Source organism: Eschrichtius robustus, chromosome 18 (assembly GCF_028021215.1).
Source record: "Eschrichtius robustus isolate mEscRob2 chromosome 18, mEscRob2.pri, whole genome shotgun sequence".
In the NCBI taxonomy this organism is placed as follows: Eukaryota; Metazoa; Chordata; class Mammalia; order Artiodactyla; family Eschrichtiidae; genus Eschrichtius; species Eschrichtius robustus.
The window spans coordinates 24,462,120-24,485,802 of NC_090841.1; the positions used below are offsets into that span (position 1 = coordinate 24,462,120).

At 40.5% G+C, this 23,683-nt stretch overlaps 1 protein-coding gene and 1 long non-coding RNA gene across 4 annotated transcripts in view; one reads left to right on the forward strand and one right to left on the reverse strand.

The window, feature by feature from the left end:
• EPSTI1 (epithelial stromal interaction 1) overlaps window positions 1-23,683 on the forward strand; it is a 102,444-nt gene that overhangs the window by 21,896 nt on the left and 56,865 nt on the right. For both annotated transcript variants that reach the window (XM_068526487.1, XM_068526488.1), the window contains exons 4-6: window positions 638-711; window positions 8,570-8,653; window positions 18,522-18,595. In XM_068526487.1, coding sequence (XP_068382588.1) covers window positions 638-711; window positions 8,570-8,653; window positions 18,522-18,595 — 232 coding nt within the window. The remainder of the gene's footprint in view (window positions 1-637; window positions 712-8,569; window positions 8,654-18,521; window positions 18,596-23,683) is intronic.
• LOC137751810 (uncharacterized) overlaps window positions 7,048-23,683 on the reverse strand; it is an 80,607-nt gene continuing 63,971 nt past the window's right edge. For both annotated transcript variants that reach the window (XR_011070966.1, XR_011070965.1), the window contains exon 5: window positions 7,048-8,569. This is a non-coding gene — a long non-coding RNA (uncharacterized lncRNA). The remainder of the gene's footprint in view (window positions 8,570-23,683) is intronic.

Here is a 23,683-nt window from a genome sequence, read left to right on the forward strand (position 1 = left end):
AGCTAGTGCTCAAAAAACCTGAACTCCCCGATGGGTCTGAGGAAAGCATTTTTAAAGGCCAGGTGAGGGAGGGGAGTGATCAGCTTGTGCACAGTTCTGATTGGTTGATGGTGAGGTAACAGGGCTGGCTGTGTCACAGGGGTTAACGTTATCAATCCTTAGGCTCCAGGAGGCTTGGGGGCTGTGTGCTCATGGTCATCACGTGCTTACATCTTCCATTTGGTGGGGGTTTTAGCATCTGTAAAACAACTCAGGAAACGTGCATCAGATACTATTCTGTAGGTACTTCAGGGAGGAGCTAAAGCAGAGGATACAGGGGAGGGGTCTGTCCCGGGAAGAACCCATAGGGTCTTGCTCAGTTACAGTTCCCCCTTTTCTTTGATATTCCTTAATCTTGAGGAGAACAGGTGTTGGACAAGAAAGGGAGTAACGTTTTGGGTAGAGAGGTTAATCATAAACTCGGCAGAGGAACTTGGTTTTAGGGGGACTTGGTTTCAGTTATGTCCTTATTTCCAGGGGTATGAAAATGTTAAAGAAACTCATGGTGTAGACTTATCATGTATTTAATTAGACTTTGATGGCTGACAATTCAGCTTAACATTCATGTTTCACCTTCATGACTTTTTTGTTTACTTAGGTGGAAACCAGTCAGAGGTTGAAGTCAGGCAGAGACAACAACTTCAACTGATACAATCTAAATACCAGAAAAAGGTCAGAATCCATCTCTTTTAGCTTAAATTTGGCAGGAAATTAGAGTACCAGCACTTTCAAAGTAACCATGAAATAACACAGTAACTTTACCAAAAGCATAAAACCTTCAAACAAACTGCAAAAGAAAGTCTCAAAAATCAAAGAAATCAGGATGTGAGAAGTGAAGGGATAAATACTGCAAATTCTCACCCAAGCTGTCTATCAGTCAGTGAGACCTTTGGTAAAGGGGTTTTTTCCCCCCTAGTTTAAGTCTCTACTATGTTTTGAATATTCGGGTTCCAAGAACATGGATTTGTTTACTCCATGCCAGTCCTGAAAGTACTACAGAAATTTTTAAGATTCCAGCAATTTTTTTTTTTTTTTTTAACAGTGAACTCTGAGTTTTATAATCAGGAAAAATTACCTGCCCTTTCTTCTCTCCAACCTGGTGGAGGTGGGTTGGGGACAGAGGAGACAGAAAGACAGAGACCAAGGAAGAAACACAAAGAAATTTCGTGGGCAGCAGACGTGGCCTGACCATCCTCTGGGATCTAAGTAGCTCGAAGAACCAACCTATAATCATGGCACGCTATAGCACAAAAAATACTGTAATATGCCTTTCATCATAATTTTTTTTTAACATCTTTATTGGAGTATAACTGCTTTACAATGATGTGTTACTTTCTGCTTTATAACAAAGTGAGTCAGTTATACATATACATATATCCCCATATCTCTTCCCTCTTGCCTCTCCCTCCCTCCCACCCTCCCTATCCCACCCTATAGGTGGTCACAAAGCGCCAAGCTGATCTCCCTGTGCTATGCGGCTGCTTCCCACTAGCTATCTATTTTACATTTGGTAGTGTATATATGTCCATGCCACTCTCTCACTTTGTCCCAGCTTACCCTTCCCCCTCCCCGTATCCTCAAGTCCATTCTCCAGTAGGTCTGCGTCTTTATTTCCGTCTTGCCCTTAGGTCCTTCATGACCATTTTTTTTTTTTTTTTTAGATTCCATATATATGTGTTAGCATATGGTATTTGTTTTTCTCTTTCTGACTTACTTCACTCTGTATGACAGACTCTAGGTCCATCCACCTCACTACAAATAACTCAATTTCGTTTCTTTTTATGGCTGAGTAATATTCCATTGTATATACGGGCCACATCTTCTTTATCCATTCATCCGATGATGGACACTTAGGTTGCTTCCATGTCCTGGCTATTGTAAATAGAGCTGCAATGAATATTGTGGTACATGACTCTTTTTGAATTATGGTTTTCTCAGGGTATATGCCCAGTAGTGGGATTGCTGGGTCGTATGGTAGTTCTATTTTTAGTTTTTTAAGGAACCTCCATACTGTTCTCCATAGTGGCTGTATCAATTTACACTCCCACCAACAGTGCAACAGGGTTCCCTTTTCTCCACACCCTCTCCAGCATTTATTGTTTGTAGATTTTTTGATGATGGTGATTCTGACTGGTGTGAGATGATATCTCATTGTCGTTTTGATTTGCATTTCTCTAATGATTAACGATGTTGAGCATTCTTTCATGTGTTTGTTGGCAATCTGTATATCATCTTTGGAGAAAAGTCTATTTAGGTCTTATGCCCATTTTTGGATTGGGGTGTTTATTTTTTTGATATTGAGCTGCATGAGCTGCTTGTAAATTTTGGAGATTAATCCTTTGTCAGTTGCTTCATTTGCAAATATTTTCTCCCATTCTGAGGGTTGTCTTTTCGTCTTGTTTATGATTTCCTTTGCTATGCAAAAGCTTTTAAGTTTCATTAGGTCCCATTTGTTTGTTTTCATTTCCATTTCTCAGGAGGTGGGTCAAAAAGGATCTTGCTGTGATTTATGTCATAGAGTGTTCTGCCTATGTTTTCCTCTAAGAGTTTGATAGTGTCTGGCCTTACATTTAATCCATTTAATCCATTTTGAGTTTATTTTTGTGTATGGTGTTAGGGAGTGTTCTAATTTCATTCTTTTACTTGTAGCTGTCCAGTTTTCCCAGCACCACTTATTGAAGAGGCTGTCTTTTCTCCATTGTATATTATTGCCTCCTTTATCAAGGATAAGGTGACCATATGTGCGTGGGTTTATCTCTGGGCTTTCTCTCCTGTTCCATTGATCTATATTTCTGTTTTTGTGCCAGTACCATACTGTCTTGATTACTGTAGCTTTGTAGTATAAGCTGAAGTCCGGGAGCCTGATTCCTCCAGCTCCGTTTTTCTTTCTCAAGTTTGCTTTGGCTATTCGGGGTCTTTTGTGTTTCCATACAAATTGTGAAATTTTTTGTTCTAGTTCTGTGAAAAATGCCAGTGGTAGTTTGATAGGGATTGCATTGAATCTGTAGATGGCTTTGGGTAGTATAGTCATTTTCACAATGTTGATTCTTCCAATCCAAGAACATGGTATATCTCTCCATCTGTTTGTATCATCTTTAATTTCTTTCATCAGTGTCTTATAGTTTTCTGCATACAGGTCTTTTGTCTCCTTAGGTAGGTTTATTCCTAGATATTTTATTCTTTTCATTGCAATGGTAAATGGGAGTGATTTCTTAATTTCACTTTCAGATTTTTCATCATTAGTGTATAGGAATGCAAGAGATTTCTGTGCATTAATTTTGTATCCTGCTACTTTACCAAATTCATTGATTAGCTCTAGGAGTTTTCTGGTAGCATCTTTAGGATTCTCTATGTATAGTATCATGTCACCTGCAAACAGTGACAGCTTTACTTCTTCTTTTCCCATTTGGATTCCTTTTATTTCTTTTTCTTCTCTGATTGCTGTGGCTAACACTTCCAAAACTATGTTGAATAATAGCGGTGAGAGGGGGCAACCTTGTCTTGTTCCTGATCTTAGAGGAAATGGTTTCAGTTCTTCACGATTGAGAACGATGTTGGCTGTGGGTTTGTCATATATGGCCTTTATTATGTTGAGGTAAGTTCCCTCTATGCCTGCTTTCTGGAGGGTTTTTATCATAAATGGGTGTTGAATTTTGTCGAAAGCTTTCTCTGCATCTATTGAGATAATCATATGGTTTTTCTCCTCAGTTTGTTAATATGGTGTATCACATTGATTGACTTGCGTATATTGAAGAATCCTTGCATTCCTGGGATAAACCCCACTTGCTCATGGTGTATGATCCTTTTAATGTGCTGTTGGAGTCTGTTTGCTAGTATTTTGTTGAGGATTTTTGCATCTATGTTCATCAGTGATATTGGCCTGTAGTTTTCTTTCTTTGTGACATCTTTGTCTGGTTTTGGTATCAGGGTGATGGTGGCCTCGTAGAATGAGTTTGGGAGTGTTCCTCCCTCTGCTATATTTTGGAAGAGTTTGAGAAGGATAGGTGTTAACTCTTCTCTAAATGTTTGATAGAATTTGCCTGTGAAGCCATCTGGTCCTGGGCTTTTGTTTCTTGGAAGATTTTTAATCACATTTTTAATTTCAGTGCTTGTGATTGGTCTCTTCATATTTTCTATTTCTGCCTGGTTCAGTCTCAGAAGTTGTGCATTTCTAAGACTTTGTCCATTTCTTCCAGGTTGTCCATTTTATTGGCATAGAGTTGCTTGTAGTAATCTCTCATAATCCTTTGTATTTCTGCAGTGTCAGTTGTTACTTCTCCTTTTTCATTTCTAATTCTATTGATTCGAGTCTTCTCCCTTTTTTTCTTGATGAGTCTGGCTAATGGTTTATCAATTTTGTTTATCTTCTCAAAGAACCAGCTTTTAGTCTTCTTGATCTTTGCTATCGTTTCCTTCATTTCTTTTTCATTTATTTCTGATCAGATCTTTATGATTTCTTTCCTTCTGCTAACTTTGGGGTGTTTTTGTTTTTCTTTCTCTATTTGCTTTAGGTGTACAGTTAGGTTGTTTATTTGAGATGTTTCTTCTTTCTTAAGCTAGGCTTGTATTGCTATAAACTTCCCTCTTAGAACTGCTTTTGCTGCATCCCATAGGTTTTGGGTTGTCGTGTTTTCATTGTCATTTGTTTCTAGGTATTTTTTGATTTCCTCTTTGATTTCTTCAGTGATCTCTTGGTTATTAAGTAGTGTATTGTTTAGCTTCCATGTGTTTGTATTTTTTACAGATTTTTTTCCTCTAATTGATATCTAGTCACATAGCGTTGTGGTTGGAAAAGATACTTGATACGATTTCAATTTTCTTAAATTTACCAAGGCTTGATTTGTGACGTAAGATATGATCTATCCTGCAGAATGTTCCATGAGCACTTGAGAAGAAAGTGTATTCTGTTGTTTTTGGATGGAATGTCCTATAAATATCAATTAAGTCCATCTTGTTTAATGTATCATTTAAAGCTTGTGTTTCTTTATTTATTTTCATTTTGGATGATCTGTCCGTTGGTGAAAGCGGTGTGTTAAAGTCCCCTCTTATGATTGTGTTACTGTTGATTTCCCCTTTTATGGCTGTTAGTATTTGCCTTATGTATTGAGGTGCTCCTATGTTGGGTGCGTAAATATTTACAATTGTTATATCTTCTTCTTGGATTGATCCCTTCATCATCATGTAGTGTCCTTCTTTGTCTCTTGTAATAGTCGTTGTTTTAAAGTATATTGTGTCTGATATGAGAATTGCTTTTCCAGCTTTCTATTTCCATTTGCATGGAATATCTTTTTCCATCCCCTCACTTTCAGTCTTATGTGTCCCTAGGTCTGAAGTGGGTCTCTTGTAGACAACATGTATACGGGTCTTGTTTTTGTATCCATTCAGCCAGTCTATGTCTTTTGGTTGGAGCATTTAATGCATTTACATTTAAGGTCGTTATCAATATGTATTCCCATTTTCTTAATTGTTTTGGGTTTGTTATTGTAGGTCTTTTCCTTCTCTTGTGTTTCCTGCCTAGAGAAGTTCCTTTAGCACTTGTTGTAAAGCTGGTTTGGTGGTGCTGATTTCCCTTAGCTTTTGCTTGTCTGTAAAGGTTTTGATTTCTCTGTCAAATCTGAATGAGATCCTTGCTGGGTAGAGTAATCTTGGTTGTAGGTTTTTCCCCTTCATCACTTTACATATGTCCTGCCAGTCCCTTCTGGCTTGCAGAGTTTCTGCTGAAAGATCAGCTTTTAACCTTATGGGGATTCCCTTGTATGTTATTTGTTGTTTTTCCCTTGCTGCTTTTAATATTTTTTCTTTGTATTTAATTTTTGATAGTTTGATTAATATGTGTCTTGGTGTGTTTCTCCTTGGATTTCCCTGTATGGGAGTCTCTGTGCTTCCTGGACTTGATTAACTATTAACTTTCCCGTATTAGGGAAGTTTTCAACTATACTCTCTTCAAATTTTTTCTCAGTCCCTTTCTTTTTCTCTTCTTCTTCTGGGACCCCTATAATTTGAATGTTGGTGCATTTAATGTTGTCCCAGAGGTCTCTGAGACTGTCCTCAATTCTTTTCATTCTTTTTTCTTTATTCTGCTCTGCAGTAGTTATTTCCACTATTTTATCTTCCAGGTCACTTATCCATTTTTCTGCCTCAGTTATTCTGCTATTGATCCCTTCTAGAGAATTTTAATTTCATTTACTGTGTTGTTCATCACTGTTTGTTTGCTCTTTAGTTCTTCTAGGTCCTTGTTAAACATTTCTTATATTTTCTCCATTCTATTTCCAAGATTTTGGATTATCTTTACTATCATTATTCTGAATTCTGTTTCAGGTAGACTGCCTATTTCCTCTTCATTTGTTAGGTCTGATGGGTTTTTACCTTGCTCCTTCGTCTGCTGTGTGTTTCTCTTTCTTCTCATTTTGCTTAACTTACTGTGTTTGGGGTCTCCTTTTCGCAGGCTACAGGTTCGTAGTTCTCCTTGTTTTTGGTGTCTGCCCCCAGTGGCTAAGGTTGGTTCAGTGGGTTGTGTAGGCTTCCTGGTGGAGGGGACTAGTGCCTGTGTTCTGGTGGATGAGCCTGGATCTTGTCTTTCTGGTGGGAAGGACCACGTCTGGTGGTGTGTTTTGGGGTGTCTGTAACCTTATTATGATTTTAGGCAGCCTCTCTGCTAATGGGTGGGGCTGTGTTCCTGTCTTGCTAGTTGTTTGGCATAGGGTGTCCAGCACTGTAGCTTGCTGGTCATTGAGTGAAGCTGGGTCTTGGCGTTGAGATGGAGATCTCTGGGAGATTTTTGTCGTTTGATATTATGTGGAGCTGGGAGGTCTCTTGTGGACCAATGTCCTGAAGTTGGCTCTCTCACCTCAGAGGCACAGCCCTGATGCCTGGCTGGAGCACCAAGAGCCTGTCATCCACACAGCTCAGAATAAAAGGGAGAAAAAGAAAGAAAGAAAGAAGAAGATAAAATAAAACAAAATTAAAAAGTTATTAAAATAAAACAAAAATAATAATTAAAAAATATATTTTTTAAAGTAATAAAAAGAAAGAAGAGAGCAACCAAACCAAAACACAAATCCACCAGTGATAACAAGTGCTAAAAACTATACTATAAAAAAAAAAAAAAAGATGGAGAGACTGAACCCTAGGACAAATGGTAAAAGCAAAGCTATACAAAATCACACACAGAAGCATACACATACACACTCACAAAAAGAGAAAAAGGGGAAAAAAAAAAGTATATCATTGCTCCCAAAGTCCACCTCCTCAATTTGGGATGATTCATTTTCTATTCAGGTATTCCACAGATACAGGGTACATCAAGTTGATTGTGGAGATTTAATCCGCTGCTCCTGAGGCTGCTGGTAGAGATTCCCCTTTCTCTTCTTTGTTCGCACAGCTCCTGGGGTTCAGCTTTGGATTTGGACCCGCCTCTGCGTGTAGGTCACCTGAGGGCATCTGTTCTTCGCTCAGACAGGACGGGGTTAAAGGAGCAGCTGATTCGGGGGCTCTGGCTCACTCAGGCCGGGGGGGAGGGAGGGGTACGGATGCAGGGCGAGCCTGCGGCGGCAGAGGCCGGCGTGACGTTGCACCAGCCTGAGGCGCGCTGTGCGTTCTCCCGGGGAAGTTGTCCCTGGATCACGGAACCCTGGCAGTGGCGGGCTGCACAGGCTCCCGGGAGGGGAGGTGTGGAGAGTGACCTGTGCTCGCACACAGGCTTCTTGGTGGCGGCAGCAGCAGCCTTAGCGTCTCATGCCCGTCTCTGGAGTCCGCGCTGATAGCCGCGGCTCGCGCCCATCTCTGGAGCTCCTTTAAGCGGCTCTCTGAATCCCCTCTCCTCGTGCACCAGGAAACAAAGAGGCAAGAAAAAGTCTCTTGCCTCTTCGGCAGCTCCAGACCTTTTCCCGGACTCCCTCCTGGGTAGCTGTGGCGCACTAGCCCCCTTCAGGCTGTGTTCACGCTGCCAACCCCAGTCCTCTCCCTGCGATCCGACCTCCAAAGCCCGAGCCTCAGCTCCCAGCCCCCGCCCGCCCCGGCGGGTGAGCAGACAAGCCTCTCGGGCTGGTGAGTGCTGCTCGGCACCGGTCCTCTGTGCAGGAATCTCTCCGCTTTGCCCTCTGCACCTGTTGATGCGCTCTCCTCCGTGGCTCTGAAGCTTCCCCCCGCCACCCACAGTCTCTGCCCGTGAAGGGGCTTCCTAGTGTGTGGAAACATTTCCTCCTTCACAGCTCCCTCCCACTGGTGCAGGTCCCGTCCCTATTCTTTTGTTTCTGTTTTTTCTTTTTTCTTTTGCCCTACCCAGGTACGTGGGGGAGTTTCTTGCCTTTTGGGAGGTCTGAGGTCTCCTGCCAGCGTTCAGTAGGTGTTCTGTAGGAGCTGTTCCACATGTAGATGTATTTCTGATGTATTTGTGGGGAGGAAGGTGATCTCCACGTCTTACTCTCCTGCCATCTTGAAGCTCCTCCTTTCATCATAATTTTGTGTTCCATTGGTTCAGACTGAAAAATAGTAACTGCTTTTTGTCTTCTGTAATCTCAATACAATTTAGCTGAAAAGAGAAGAATATATAAGAATCAAGAGGGAAGCTGAAGAAGCCGAAATCCAAAAAATGAAGGCAGTTCAGAGAGAAAAGGTAAGACATTGGAGAGAATGGTGAGTCAGCATTTACTGAGGGCTTCTGATGTGCCAGGTTCTGTCCTAGACACTGTTCATATACGAAGTGTTTAATCCTCACAAGAGCCTATGAAGTGTATAATATTCTTATTACCCAAGTGTGCAAATGAAACTGACAGAGGATTAGATAACTTGCCCAAGGACTCGTAGCCAGTAAATAGAAGTAGGGTTTGAATCCAGTCTGACTGATCTCAGAGCTGGAGTTCTTTGTCATCACACTCTCTCGCCTCCCAGGTAAGTGATCAAAGGAGTAGCTGTGTATTTGGCCAGAAGGCACAGCAGTTAGTAACAATGGCCACCAGTGGTACACCATCATATTTATATCCAAATATTGAATTTTCCAGGGTGAGTGTTAAATAGGTGAACATACCTCTCTCACTGATAAAGAAAAAGCATGCATTTACATTTCAGTATTAGTGATATGATCTATTTCAAACCTCAAACTGATGTGTTTAGTTTTGATACTCTTTCTGGGGCTTGGGGGGAAAAATCTCTTAAAAATGCTCACCTGCTAGAGAAGGAAGAATGTACTGTTCTTCTATCCCCATTCCCCCAACCTCCTGCTCCCATTCCCCACAAAGTCCTAAGCTGTAATGGGTTTTAAGTGTTGGAGGTCTGGGGGCAAGAGGTTGACTCATGATACTGATGACCAAGTATGACATCTGCTGCAGGTTTAAGTCATGAAAACACAATTCTTTTTCTTGCTGTCTGTATCTCTCTTCATCCTTCTCTTTCTTTTTTTCCTCTTAAAGATTGAGTGTTGGTCAAAATTTAAACGTGGTTACCAAGCAATAGATATTTTTACTAGAGTTAATGAAGCCCAAAGCTGATGGCTTGTGGAATGTGCAAGAGTGTGAGTCTTTTCTTTCCCCGAGGAGCTCTCTACCTGGCTGGGGAGCAAACTAAGTTTTTCTTGCAAGGTGTCCTGTTGTGCTGTGTGACCTTGGACAGGCCCCTACCCCTCTCCGAACTGTTCCTGTAAAGTGAGTCTGTAAGCCTCACCTCCTTGTCTCTCAAGGCTGGGAACATGTGTAGATGTAGAGATGCTACATCTGTAGAGATGCTACATCTGTAAAGAGGTAGGCTCTGGGGTAGAGATAAGACTGGACTTATAAATGAGGAATTGAAATGCTGGAGGTATAAAAAAAAAAGAGTATAGGCACTTTGTTTACTAAATTTGATTCAGCAGTTCACTTCCAAGTCATCAGCTATTATACCGTCATTGAAAAGATTCTCATAATAACTTTTTAAAACCTGTCTTTCTCTCTCTTTCTACCTCTCTATTCCTCACTGTTTCCCATTCAACCCCACCCCCGCCCCATTTTTTCCTTCAAAGGAAGGTTCACACTTCAGTCTTGTGATTGTAGAGAAGGTATTCCCTTTGTATAGCATAATCATTCTGTATTTCAGGTGCAACTAAGAAAATCATCAAATCTAATTAAGGGGCTTGCAGAGCCTAAAGAATTGTGTTGTAAACTCTTATCCTAAAAGTGATTTATTAGTTGTCATTTAATAACCATAATTGGCTGGCTTGTGGGTCATTTATAGCTCATTTCTTCTTTGGTCAAATTATGTATACTATTCAGAAATGTTAGTGGCTGAAACAGTTTTCTTTAACATTGAGTAAAAGCAGCATTCCCTCCCTTTCCAAGTTATACTATAACACTAGATGTACAGCAATCATTAACTACAGAAGATGTACAGAATAATGTAATGATTATTGGTACAAATTTGTCCAAAAGTGAGAGATGGGGAGAGGGAGTTGATATGTATAGATCCATCCCATTCAAAAATGTGGTCCTTGAACCAGCTGCCTTGATATCACTTATTAGACATACAGAATCTCAAGTCCCACCCCAGACCTTCTGAAACAGAACCTGCATTTTAACAAGCTCTCCAGGTGATTCTTGTACACATACCGGTTTGAGGAGCATTAATTTAAATTGCCTTACAGGAGAAGGAGCAGCCTACTCTGGTCCTTCCACAGACCTGATTTCTCTGGCTAATCGGCCCGGACTGCCACCCTGACCTAGCTCTCCCTGTTGTATATAAATCTGTTGCTTTTCATACTAAATGTGAGCCCATTTAATAGCTTGTGTCAGATAAAAGAAAAATGGACATTAGCCATCTAGAAATGGCATACTTCACATTGCCAGTGCGAAAATGGCCAAGGGAAGCGATAATGGCCGTGCTTATGGAGCATTTATTCCTTAAAATGCACAGCAAACACACACATGGACACCAGCTTACAAAATACCACCGTCCCCCTCAGGCAAATGGCTGCTGTCCAGGAACTATGAGCCAAGTCGAATCCAAGAGCCTATTGCCACCCGAGAACCTCTAACTTGGCCTCTTGGTCTTAATCCCCCTTGACCTTCAGTTTGTCCTCTCCCAGGAGGGGTCACCAGGGAACACTGGGTCTCTTTCTGATTGGTCACCACCTGTGTGTGAGTAAGGGGAGAGTAAACTGTACTCCCTGCCAGCACATATGGGTCCTTAATACGCACAAAGGTATGAAAGGCAGCCAGCTCTTTAGCCTCTGATCATGTCAATGGGATCCAGGAAGGGTTAATCCTGTGGGTTAAGGGGAACTTTGGAGAGGGCACTGGGATGCTTCAGTTAAACTTGTATTCCCTACATTAGAGTGTGTTGATGTTATGTATTCTTCCAGTGGTGTACTGGGGCCTCCTTGTACTGGCTCATGAGAGTGGATTGTTCTATTTTGTGGGCTAGCGGACTTCATGTTGGTAGACTGAAACTGACCATGAGGAGTATTTTCACCACAGAAATCAGTAAATGCTACAAATCAACTTCCCCTCCTCCTCCCTGCTAGAGCTGGTTGTTAAGCTTATCAGCACACCACTGCTTTGCCCTAAAGGAAAGAGGTCCTCCTTTCACTGCCTCCACCCCTCGCCCCGCCACATTCCCAAACCAAGCTTCAGAGGGCTTGGTGGCGAGGGCAAGGATTTTATGAATTATCTGGCACATTATGTGTCTGATACTTACTGATTTAAAAATAGATTACAACCCATGTGGTAGGCAGAAAAATGCCCCCTCCCCTCCTCTTCCACATTCTCATCCCTGGAACCTAGGGAGATGTTCTGTTATATGGCAAAGGGGAGCTAAGTTTGCAGGTGGAATTAAGGTTGCTAATCAACTTACTTTCAAGTAGAGAGAGAGAGAGAGAGAGAGAGAGAGAGAGAGAGAGAGAGAGAGAGAGAGAGAGAGAGAGAGAGAGAGAGAGAGAGTGTGTGTGTGTGTGTGTGTGTGTGTGTGTGTGTGTGTGTGTGTGTGTGTGTGTGTGTGTGTGTGTGTGTGTGTGTGTGTATCCTGCATTATTCAGGTGGGTCCAATGTTATCATAAGGGTCCTTAACTTGGAAGAGGGAGACAGAAGATTGAGAGCATGAAGAGATGGAGCAGGAGAAAGACTCAGCCTGCCATTGTTGGTTTGAAGTAGAGAAAGGCCATTGGATAAAGGAGACTAAACCTATGGGTAGGAGCTACAAAACCATAACTATGGTACCCCTAACTTCTACACTGAACAAATAGATGACTGACATCTTAGGATAGCAGAGCATGCAAACAGAAGATGTGATTCTGGAAATAGAGTCCTTATTGTAGGGGTAGAAAGAAGTAAAGACCCTGCTGTAGTCTTTGGAGGGGACTCATACTGCTAGCTACCGAAAAGCCTTGTGGACATAACAGCTGCTACTGGTACTGGAGTCTGCCAATTTCCCTCAACCTCAATATATTATTTTAGCCCCGTTAGACCCGTTTTGGACTTCTGACCTCCAGAACTGTAAGATTATTAACAAATTTATGTTGTTTTAAGCTATTAAGTTCATGGTTGTTATAGCAGCAATAGAAAACTAATACAACTCATGTGGTTTTATAGTGTATTAATTTGTCTTCCTGGAGATCTGTATGGCAGGGTAGTAATTTGATTTTTTCCAGACTTTCATAACGCCCACGAACTTAAAAAATAAAAATCTCCAATTCCATGTCAAAGACCCTCCCTACCTCCTGATTCATCTTATTCTGCCTTTGATCCTCATATGTTTGAAATCATATTATATAGGGCTATATAGTTTACAAATTCTTTCATTTGATTCTCCCAACCTCTTAGGGTATTATAACCTCAGAAAGGGCAAGAAATCAGCTACGGATCTGAGTGGCAAACGAAGCCTTTCCTTGTTCTTTCCAGTAAACTATAAAGTCATAAAGCTGATGAAGTTATGTGGAGCCCTGGAGGTCACGGTGTTTTATGTAGACACTGAGAAGCATCATTAGTTCGTTTTAATGTTATAAAATGAAGTAGGAACTACTTTGTACCTACTTCGTTTCCTATTAGCATAGAAAACAATGTATGCATATTAGATGCAGAGATGCATCCATATACATGTTTTTTGTTTGTTTTTTTAAATTAATTAATTAATTTTTGGCTGCATTGGGTCTTTGTTGCTGCGCACAGGCTTTCTCTAGTTGCGGCGAGCGGGGGCTGCTCTTCGTTGTGGTGTGCGGGTTTCTCATTGTGGTGGCTTCTCGTTGCAGAGCACGGCTCTAGGCGCGTGGGCTTCAGTAGCTGTGGCTCACGGGCTCAGTAGTTGTGGCTCTAGAGCGCAGGCTCAGTAGTTGTGGTGCACGGGCTTAGTTGCTCCGCGGCATGTGGGATCTTCCCGGACCAGGGCTCGAACCCATGTCCAATGCATTGGCAGGTGGATTCTTAACCACTGCACCACCAGGGAAGCCCCATATACATGTTTTTAAGAAATCACACTGTTGCTTATTTCTAGGAAACAAGTACTAGCGAGGGCTAATGGTTTAAGAACAGTTTTAGGAATAAAACTCAACATCAAGGAAATTATTTCAATATTGTTTTTATAAACTGGGAAAAGTTTCCATTTCTGAAAACTTTCAAGGAACAAAACAGAACTTTCAAGTATTTCCCAGAAATATGGTTCCTACATCATGCATGTCTTTGTGGATGAACTGGTGTGGGCATTAAGCCTCTGGTTGTTGGAATGCAGTAGGGTCCCATTAATTGACCCCATTAATTAATCCCATAATGTTGGGATGTTAATGATATCTCTGAAATGCAGATGTAGTACTAAAAGGGTAAGCTGTTAGCTTCTTTATGTTTCACTTTCCTTAGCTGTAAAATGGGTATAATAATATAATAATGGGACTGGTGGGATTAAAGGATACAGTAGCTGCAAATCTCTTTGTACAATGGGTAGCGCTAAGTAAGCAGTGAAAAAGGGTGCCCTGACCTAATTAACTATACATGTAAAGAAGTGCCCTATTTCATTTGACGCTACTATTATATCAACCTCTTGTGTGGAAGGCAGAGAGGATTTTTGTTTTACACAGGAATTGGATCGGTTTAATTTATTTCTAAATTAAATAAACCCACACGAACTGGGTTGCTGGAGAAAAAACACACTGGCTCTTCCTGTCACACGAGATTGCTGGGCTTCCCTCCCAGCTGGGCCTTTAACAATTCCTAGTGCACAGCATTTTCCTTTGCAGTCTAGGCTCATCTCTAATTACCGACATCTTCCTCCCTTCACATTCTTCTTATCCTCACGTTTCGTTTTCAGCACATGACCTCATTTCCCACCTTCTAGTGAATAAAGACCACGAGGCTGGAAGTACCTATATTTTTCTGTTTCCTTACTCTTCCTTTGCTGTTTCTGCCCCCGTCTCATCTCAGCAGGAATAAGAAAGTGCTCTTCCTTGTTGCTATGTTGGATTCTCCCACCCGTGCTTCCCATCCCATCTTTCCTCCATCTCCCCGGGAACATTGCTGCTCCATCGGTTAACCCTCCTTTTCTCCTGTAGCTTTCTTGTTGTTTCTGTTTTTCTCTCTTGGGGTATAATCATACTGAAATCTCTCATCTTAAAAACCAAGTGTCTCTGTTCTGGTTTGCTTTCAACTCCTCCCTCCCAAGCATCACAGCTCAGCTTCTTGAAAGCCTTTTCTACCACATTGGGTTCCTACATGCCAGTAGGTAGACTGACTCCTTATCAATCACCTGAATCAAAAAAAAAAAAAAATCATCTCTGTTTTAAACAAAGTTCCCCAGGTGATGCTGAGCTCAGCTAGCTTTGAAACTTACCTTCTTTGAGTTCTCACCTTCACTTGTTCCTTGGTGGGCTGAGTTTGACTTCTGTCTCTAGTAATTCATTGGTATTTATCTAGCCAAGAATCACTAATGAGCTCTTTGTTGAAAAACTCAGTGGAGACTCTTCAGTTCCTAACTTATCTAAACTGTTTGTAATATTGTAACTATTTAAATAGTACTTTCTCCTTCAAATTCTACCCCTCTGGATTTCCTCTGGATCCTTTTCCTCTGCTTGTTTTTCTGCTATTGATGTTCTATCCAGGTCCCATCCATTCATCTTCTCTCATTTCCCTGTGCCTATGCCACCATATTCTTAGGTGAAAGCCCCCTGCATTTCCACGTCTGTGGATTTTGCTTGTGCTGATGATTTCTGAAATCCACATCTCCAGACCATATTCTTGAATCCCAGAACCATATATTTTACTGTATGCTTGATATTTCTTTCTAGATGTGCCACGGTGTATCTCAAATCCAGTAGGTTCAAAACTGACCTCGTATTCATTCTGATGCTCTTAAATGATAGTCACCTGTAATCTCCCCCCCCCCCCCTTTTTGACTCATTCTATATTAATATAGCCTACCTCCTACTATTTCTTTTTACTCTCCTCTTATTTCTGTCCCCCACATTTTTCTAGAATTTGTCCTTTCTTTTCTGTCCCTGTTGTCTTAATTTGGGACTCATAATTTATGGCCTGGATTACTGTGAGAACCACACCGTTGGTTTTTGTATTTGTGGTCCTTTCTGCGGCTTATCCTTCGTGCTGCTTTCAGGGTGAGCTGCTTACTATCCTGCTTAAAATAACATAATGGCTCATCATTGCCTTTAATGAAGTCCAGACTCCTTTACTTGGCATATACATTTCTTTACAATTGCCTCTTCCTACTTCCTCAGCCTTGTCCTCCACCCATCTCACTACAAACCCCTTTGAATTTATCCACAAGCTTCTTGGGGTTTCCTGAACTGGCATATTCTCTTGTGCCTTTCTATATTGAAAATATTATGTTATAGGAATGCCCTTTTCCTATTCAGGGCCACTACTATCCCATCATTGCCTTTGTGCAAATTAGAAACAGATTCTTCATCCAGGCAGTCAGTTCTGTGGGTGCTCAGATTGGTGACAGATGGTGCTTTTGTGAGAAATAGAAAAAGACACCTCTGCTGTGCTGAAACACCCCATGCTGGGATGCAAGCCTTGGTAAGCTGAATGCTGCCTCTATTTCAGCCTTTTTAACCTCTCTGCTAGGCCCCTGGGCAGTAAGAAACCATACAATGGAGTGCAGTAGCCTTGCTCCCATCACCTCCTTTTCCTCCTGGAAAGTTCTTGCTTAAGATTGGTCTCTATCTAGAATTTCTACCTCTCATTAGACCCATGGTTCTTATCCTTTTATTTGGTCATCAGCCCCTAGGGAAATCTGAAGAAAGCTATGGACTCACGCTCCATAAAAATGAGCATACTCCTATCAGACAGCTTATTCATGAACCTGAGGTTAGAAACCATATTCCAAATGTTATTCAAATTTTGGCTAACCTTAACCCTAACCCTAACCCTAACCCTAACCCAGGATGGGGTCTGCCCACATAGAAGGCACTGAATGAATGTCTGTGGAACTGCTGAAAGCATTTCCCAATTGCCCACTTCTGTGCTTGTTCTTTGTATTCATATTACATATTTGCAAACCTCTATTCCCTAATATATTTTACACACTGCCATCATGGCTTTCTTGTCTGTGTTCCCAGCTAGCTTCTGAAATTTTCCAGAGTAGGCACTGCTCTGTTTGTATTCCCAGAATCTAACAGAACATAGTACTGAGCATATAATAGGCATTTGATAAATGTTTGTTGAATACATGAGATTCAGTGATATTAAATGATTTGTTTAAGGTCACTCAGTGATGGTGGACCTAGAACTCATTCCATATTTTTTCTTCTGGACCTCATATTCTTAGATCTTTTATATTATGCATTTGTATACGTATAAGTATGGTTGGGTGACTCCTTAACTCACTGTTAAATGGGAAGAAATAAGTAGTCTGACTAAATCTTAAGTATTTGGATTAGTGTACTAAAATAGCTACTACAGTGGTAGGTATTGAATACTTAAATACTCCAGTATTTTGCAAAATACTTCTCCATCAACTCTTGAGGGATAAACAGACCTTTGTTGGAAAGAATTAAGCTACTGAGTAACTGTTTTTGTAAGCTGAGTCCAATGATAATCTATTAGTGAAGAGATGAAAATCCATGTTCCAATTTCTGACCTTGCTAAAGGACCCCAAGCCCTGGTCTCTAAATGCTTGTGTGATTTTCTCACTGTTCTCTAAGTAGCGTTCCTAATCCTGGTTTAATCAATACCTACTGCTTGCTTACTTGCTGTCTTTTACCTCCCGGCCCCCTTTTCTTCCCCCAGAGATGTGGGGAGCTCATCACAGTTGACTACTTTTGGTCTCATGAGTCAGGATTTTTTTCTAGATTGAGATCATGTTTATTCAGTTGTACACTTTTCTGTTAGTTTGCTTCCTAGAACTGTGATTCATTAATAATCCAATTGCCTTGTATTATAATTGAATTACAACTGAATTGTATTACAATTCTCTTGGATTGTAGTAAATTTCCTTTATGTTTTTTCTGAAACTGAAATCATCCATTTTACCTTTCAAAATGGGATGAGTAAATAGTTCTGTGTGAATGAAGACTTTCATGGAAATGAACAATATGAACAGTTTCTTCCTCTCTTTGGAAGATGGAGCTAAACTTATGTTAGAGTTTGGAAGTGATGATTTCCATTATTCCCTTTTCACAGGTCTTCCTGAGGGACAAGTCCATTTTTTTTTTTTTTTAAAGCAAATCCAGCTGCTTGACTTCTCCCTTGGATTCAATTAAAACTTCAAGTCCTCCTGTGTTGTAGAACTTGTTTCAACTCCCCATTAAATTTGTTGTCTAGGAAGTCTACTTGTTTTTCACAGGCAAATTAAAAAAAATGACAGTTGTATCATAGTAAAAAAACACAAGCGTTTCTGGGTTATTAAGTTGGATTAAAATATGCCAGAGCCATGGTGACAGTAATATCAAATGTGAAGTTTATCTCTAGGCTCTCCAAACAACTAATTTAAAAAATGAGAGGATTCTTCTATTCAAGTGGATGGCTTTTTATGGACATTTGCTGTTCAGTCTCTCAACAGCTTTAAGTATCTGATTCTAAGTCAGAAGGGAATTGAATTGGCTTATTGAAAATCTTTTCCTGAATGCTTTATTGTAATGTGGAGATATATATGTAGTATCAACTATTTAACCATTTATATATATATACATATTTTGTATCATCTATTTAATCGTTTATTATAATTTTAATTTAACATGATTGGTGTGGAAATTTCATGTTTTCCTTAGAACATTTTGAAAACACTGCTTAAGATATAAATGTTGCTATCATCTGAACTAAGGTAAAAATGTGAAATACTGATTCTGTGATTATACCAATCAACTTGGGAGAGGGGAGCCATGGAAAGAACTTGGAGCTCCTGGCTTTCAGTGTAGGGCACATGGGTTGTGACAGGATTATCACCTTGGAAGCCCTGGTAGGTACCATATTGGATTACCGAGGCCACTTGAGCCTAAAGATTTTGGACCTTGGGTAATTTTAACATCATGATTCTGCTTAAAGCTTTCCTAATAGATTACATTTTGATACTTGAAATTTCAGAGCAATAAACTAGAGGAGAAAAAGAGGCGTCAAGAAAACCTCAGAAGAGAAGCTCTTAGAGAACATCAGCAATGGTAAATTTATATTTTCAGAACTTTGTACCTTTTATAGACATATTGTTCATTGTGCTTTTAAATTCTAGGTGATAGTAACTATTCAAAACATCTGATGTTGGATTGTTGACTATTAATTATATAATTGAACTCTAGAAGTGAGGTTCTAAGTTTGGAGATATCTATACTCATTAAAGTATTCTTTAGCAGTCAACAGATTAGAAAGAATACTGCCAAATTTGAGAAATTCCCCATTCTAAGTAACTTGGAGGGCTTGCTTTTTGGTGATCCAGGTTACTTTTGATTATGAAGACTTCCAAAACACCAATATAAGGAAGATGTTGTTTGAAAGAAGTACCCAAGCAGAATCTAAACTAACTAGGGATTTACCTAATGGACTGAGGACTTCTATTTTTGTAAACAAGAATTGAGAAATAATTTCACATTTATCAGCAAAGCTCCCAAGTGGTGGTCATACATCAAGGTACTTTTTCCAGTATGACTTGTGAATTACAGCAGCTAACATGTATAGGGCAACTACTATGTGCTTTATAATGTAGATAATCTACTCTCTTATACAAGCTTTAAAGATAAGTTTGTGTTCCAGCTCTAAGTAGCTAGGTTACTTGCACACTGCTTAAAAGAATAGACAAAACCAAAGAACCATATTTCTGTCCCTAGGTTAATTCCAAATATGGTAGAATTAAACAAGCAGATTTGGGTTCAAAATCCTAGCTCCATTCTTCAGCTGTGACCTTGGACAAACTACTAAACCTCTTTAAAGCTTAGTTTTTCTAAAAAAAATTAGGGTTGGTAATGTCTCTCCCATCAGCCATTTGTAAGGATTAAATAAAATATCTTATATAGGGCTTCCCTGGTGGTGCAGTGGTTAAGAATCCACCTGCCAATGCAGGGGACATGGGTTTGAGCCCTGGTCTTGGAAGATCCCACATGCCGCAGAGCAACTAAGCCTGTGCGCCACAACTACTGAGCCTGTGCTCTAGAGCCCGCGAGCCATGATTACTGAGCCCGCATGCCGCAACTACTGAAGCCCGTGGCCCTAGAGCCCGTGCTCTGCAACAAGAGAAGCCACCGCCATGAGAAGCCCATGCACCGCAACAAAGAGTAGCCCCCACTCGCCACAACTAGAGAAGGGCTGCGTGCAGCAATGAAGACCCAACACAGCCAAAAATAAATATAAATAAAATAAATAAATTTATTTTAAAAATCTTATAAAAAATTTATTTAAAAAAATAAATGGTATATAAGTGACTGAATTTCATGGGGACTTGATATGTAACTTCTTACAGAGGTTCTTGTTGAATGGGATCAGACAGCTTATTTTGTAGAGACCGTTTAGAGATTTCTGGTTCCACCAGAACTAGTCATCGGCCTCCCATTTTCCGATGGACTGTACTGACTGCCTCCTCTTATCTGTTCCCGTCGTTATACCTCATTTGTAGAATTTAAGATCATTCTGATGTTGGGGTGAGTATATGTGACACCCTAAAGTGTGTCCCTCCTCCAAGTACAGCATCCTCTGGTTTTCTCATTCCGCTGAGATTCTCCTGCCTCTACTGTAAGCAACAGCTCCTTGCTTTAAGACTCAGAGGTTGGAATGTACAAGAAGTTTCTCAGCACTTCACTTTGCCCATTAGCAAGTTGGATACCTGGCCTCCGCTACCCAGGACAGGAAAAGAGTGGGAGATAGAATGGGGTTGGGTGGAAGTGCTAATGAATGACGTTATCTTTCCCCACTTTTGTTCTAAGGCAGACATGGGGGTAAGGAAGCTGGTGTGAAGCTAAACACCAGGAGAAGTTGGCTGTCTTAGAGAGAGATAGAGGGCGGCAGGCAATAGATTAAGGGTTAATGTATTATTGCCTCCCCCTTCTTTGGTAGAGAATGGATGAGAGTTGATTTCTCGGCCAATCAGAGGAGTTGAATGCCCCCAAATGCTATGGGGGCATTTGTAGCCTGGAGACACAATAAGAACAAATGTACTTATCCTGTGGCATCCTTGTTTACACTGGAAAAGGGAAGACCTGCTTACCAATGAGGGGTCTTAGGTACAAGACTGGGAAGTTGAACAAGTCCATCCTCTGGGGAGTTTTAAACATGATAAAGTGGAGGATGAGAGATTCTTGGGGTTTTAAAGGATGTGGGAGATTGTGTCCTCAAACCTTTTTTTACTAGTCCTCCAGCTTCTTGAGTTTGTGTTTTACTGAATACTAGAGATCACCCTTTTTCTGTAAAGAAAGAAGAGTTCTACCCTCAGGCACCTCACACACTATCAGTGGAGCTGAATTCAATTACACGCACATTTCGCTCTTGATCTTTCTTCTGCTTATCATAAAAATCCCAGTTAACCAGAAAAAAGAGAAGTTGGCTAAAAATGAGAAGTATCTCAAATTGATTGTTAACGCCTATTGAGAAACACAAGAAGAAGTATATGTGTGTGTGTTTTAAATGTATTTTGTTTTGAAGTACTTTTGAAATTAAAAGACCAATAGCTAATGAAATGAATGACCATTATATAGCTAGAAATATGAAAGAAACTTCTTGTATAAGATGGATCCTCTGTATAACAAGCCTTTATCATATTTTCTTAGAATCAATTTATGGTGGAAGAATTGTATAGGAGAGCTATTAGAATTTTTTTTAACATCTTTATTGGAGTATAATTGCATTACAATGGTGTGTTAGTTTCTGCTGTATAACATTTAATTTTTATTTATTTATTTATTTTTGGCTGTGTTGGGTCTCTGTTGCTGCGTGTGGGCTTTCTCTAGTTGCAGCGAGCGGGAGCTACTCTTCATTGCGGTGCGTGGGCTTCTTATTGCGGTGGCTTCTCTTGTTGTGGAGCGTGGGCTCTAGGCATGCAGGCTTTAGTAGTTGTGGCACGTGGGCTCAGTAGTTGTGGCTCACGGGCTCTAGAGCGCAGGATCAGTAGTCGTGGCTCATGGGCTTAGCTGCTCTGCGATGTGGGATCTTCCCGGACCAGGGCTCAAACCCATGTCCCCTGCGTTGGCAGGCAGATTCTTAACCACTGCGCCACCAGGGAAGTCCGAGAGCTCTCAGCATTTTAACAGCACAAAGTTTTAACTAGATCAACTAGGCTGTTCCCTATTCCATCCCCTTCACCAAAAAATTAGATTCTCCTGAAGCTGTCAAACTAAGGATCACAGAATAGAAACACAAATAAGGAATTCTTTCAATGCTGTGATATGTGTGGTTCAAGTAGCAGACTAGGAATGGTGTTCTTTGTTTTGTTTTGTTTTCTGTAGAGAAGGGCAACCATGGACTTGAGCAGACTGTAAACCCAGGTTGCTGGAGAAAAAGCTCATGATATCATCCTGGGGCACCACCATGAGAATCTTAATGTGTACTTTCTTACCACTTTGTTCCTGACTTCGTTCATTTGCTTCTGATTATTTTTAGTGTTGTCAATTATTTAGCTAACAGGCAGAAAACTAGGCTTTTATTGACATCCAGAGGGACTCTCCTGAGTGTAATAGTGAAAGCAGTTTATTGAATGCCTGTGGGGTTGCTTTCTAATTGTACGCATTAATCTGCCCATGCAAGCTGGCTGAAAATACACAAGCAGATTGCGTGTGCAGATGGAGCACATGGGATGGTTTTTATGAAAAGACCTCTGGAATGTACTTCTGCAGTACTGTCTTTTCCTTAAAAATCAAATGACTGTGACTATTTCAATTGGCGGCTGAGAACAGACCAGATTAATGGTGCATTAAGTCTGCCACTCTGGCTGGGGACAGACTCGAATTTCACAGTGTAGAGTTAGTTCTAGGATTCTTGAGCATGAAAGTGAAGGGTAGAAATAGGCTTCTAACCTTGGCATAGTTTTCACCATTATTTTACTGTCATTCTTTATTACTTATAAAAAGACAAATGTGATTTTTCAGGATGGCCTTTTTAATTAGTCAATATTACTGGTAGCTTTGAGGATTTGAAGTAACAGTTAATATACCTTTGTGTGTGTGTGTGTGTGTGTGTGTGTGTTTTGTTATAATCAAAGAAAGGATGTTGTGATTTAGATTATTTAAATTTCAGCATTTGAAATTTAAATGGTAATTTATTTTGAGTCATAGTCATCTTTCTCACCATGTGGTTTTTGGATGGATGTTGAGACAGATTTGAATTTTGAGCCCATGTAATGAGTTATGGGGGTTAGGGTAAGATGTGAATGGGGCAGTCAGATGCACTTTGGGTGCAGGTGTTAGGAAAAACAATGTTCTCTTAAGGATTTGCTGGAGAGATGAGAATTGGGTATATTTTAAGCATTTACAATTTTAACTCATATCTAATAATCATTTAATCTAATAGATTGTACATTTGTATAGTTTTAAAAATATACAAAGTGCTTGGCTCTTTTAAATGTTATTTCAAAGTAACAAGCTGTTGTATTATTGAGAACCTGTGGAGTGTCAGCAGTGTTAGGCATATTATATACATTTTTTCATTTAATTTTTAGATCAACCCTATTAGGGATATATCATCTTCATTTTACAGGTGGAGGGTTGAGTAATTCAAAGTCACAGACAGTGAGCAATGCAGCCAAATCTTGGTCTTGAGATTTGAAGGACCAGGGATAATGAGTAATTCAGAGGTGTGCTATACTCACAAGGTCAGGATTATCAGGCTAGGGTGGGGGTGATAAGCACTGTAGCTTATGGGGGGCCTGTGGGAGGCCTGTGGAGAAGACTGTAGAATAGGTCAGTTCAGAGATAAAGACTTGGGCAAAATTGACTTCTGATTCCTCCAAGGAAGATCTAAATTTGGCCTGCAAGAGGCAAAAGAAAAACTGAGGAAGTATGTCTGCTTTCTCTGATTTTCCTCAGACCCGAAGGACATCCCTTTCCAGGTCCAACACTGGATTAATTCCACAGTTAAGCTTCCTGTAGGGTACATGGGCTTTTGTGAGCTCTCCTGGCTGGACTGTACTCCTAGGTACCAATATTTCTAGGGGAGAAGGAGCTCAGTTCTTAAAACCTTGGTTGAAAAAGCCCTTGGAACCAAGCTCATTCCAAAGTAGGACCTTCTTATTTCTGAATTGCCAAGCACCACCGTGAGCTCAGCCTGCCGATGGT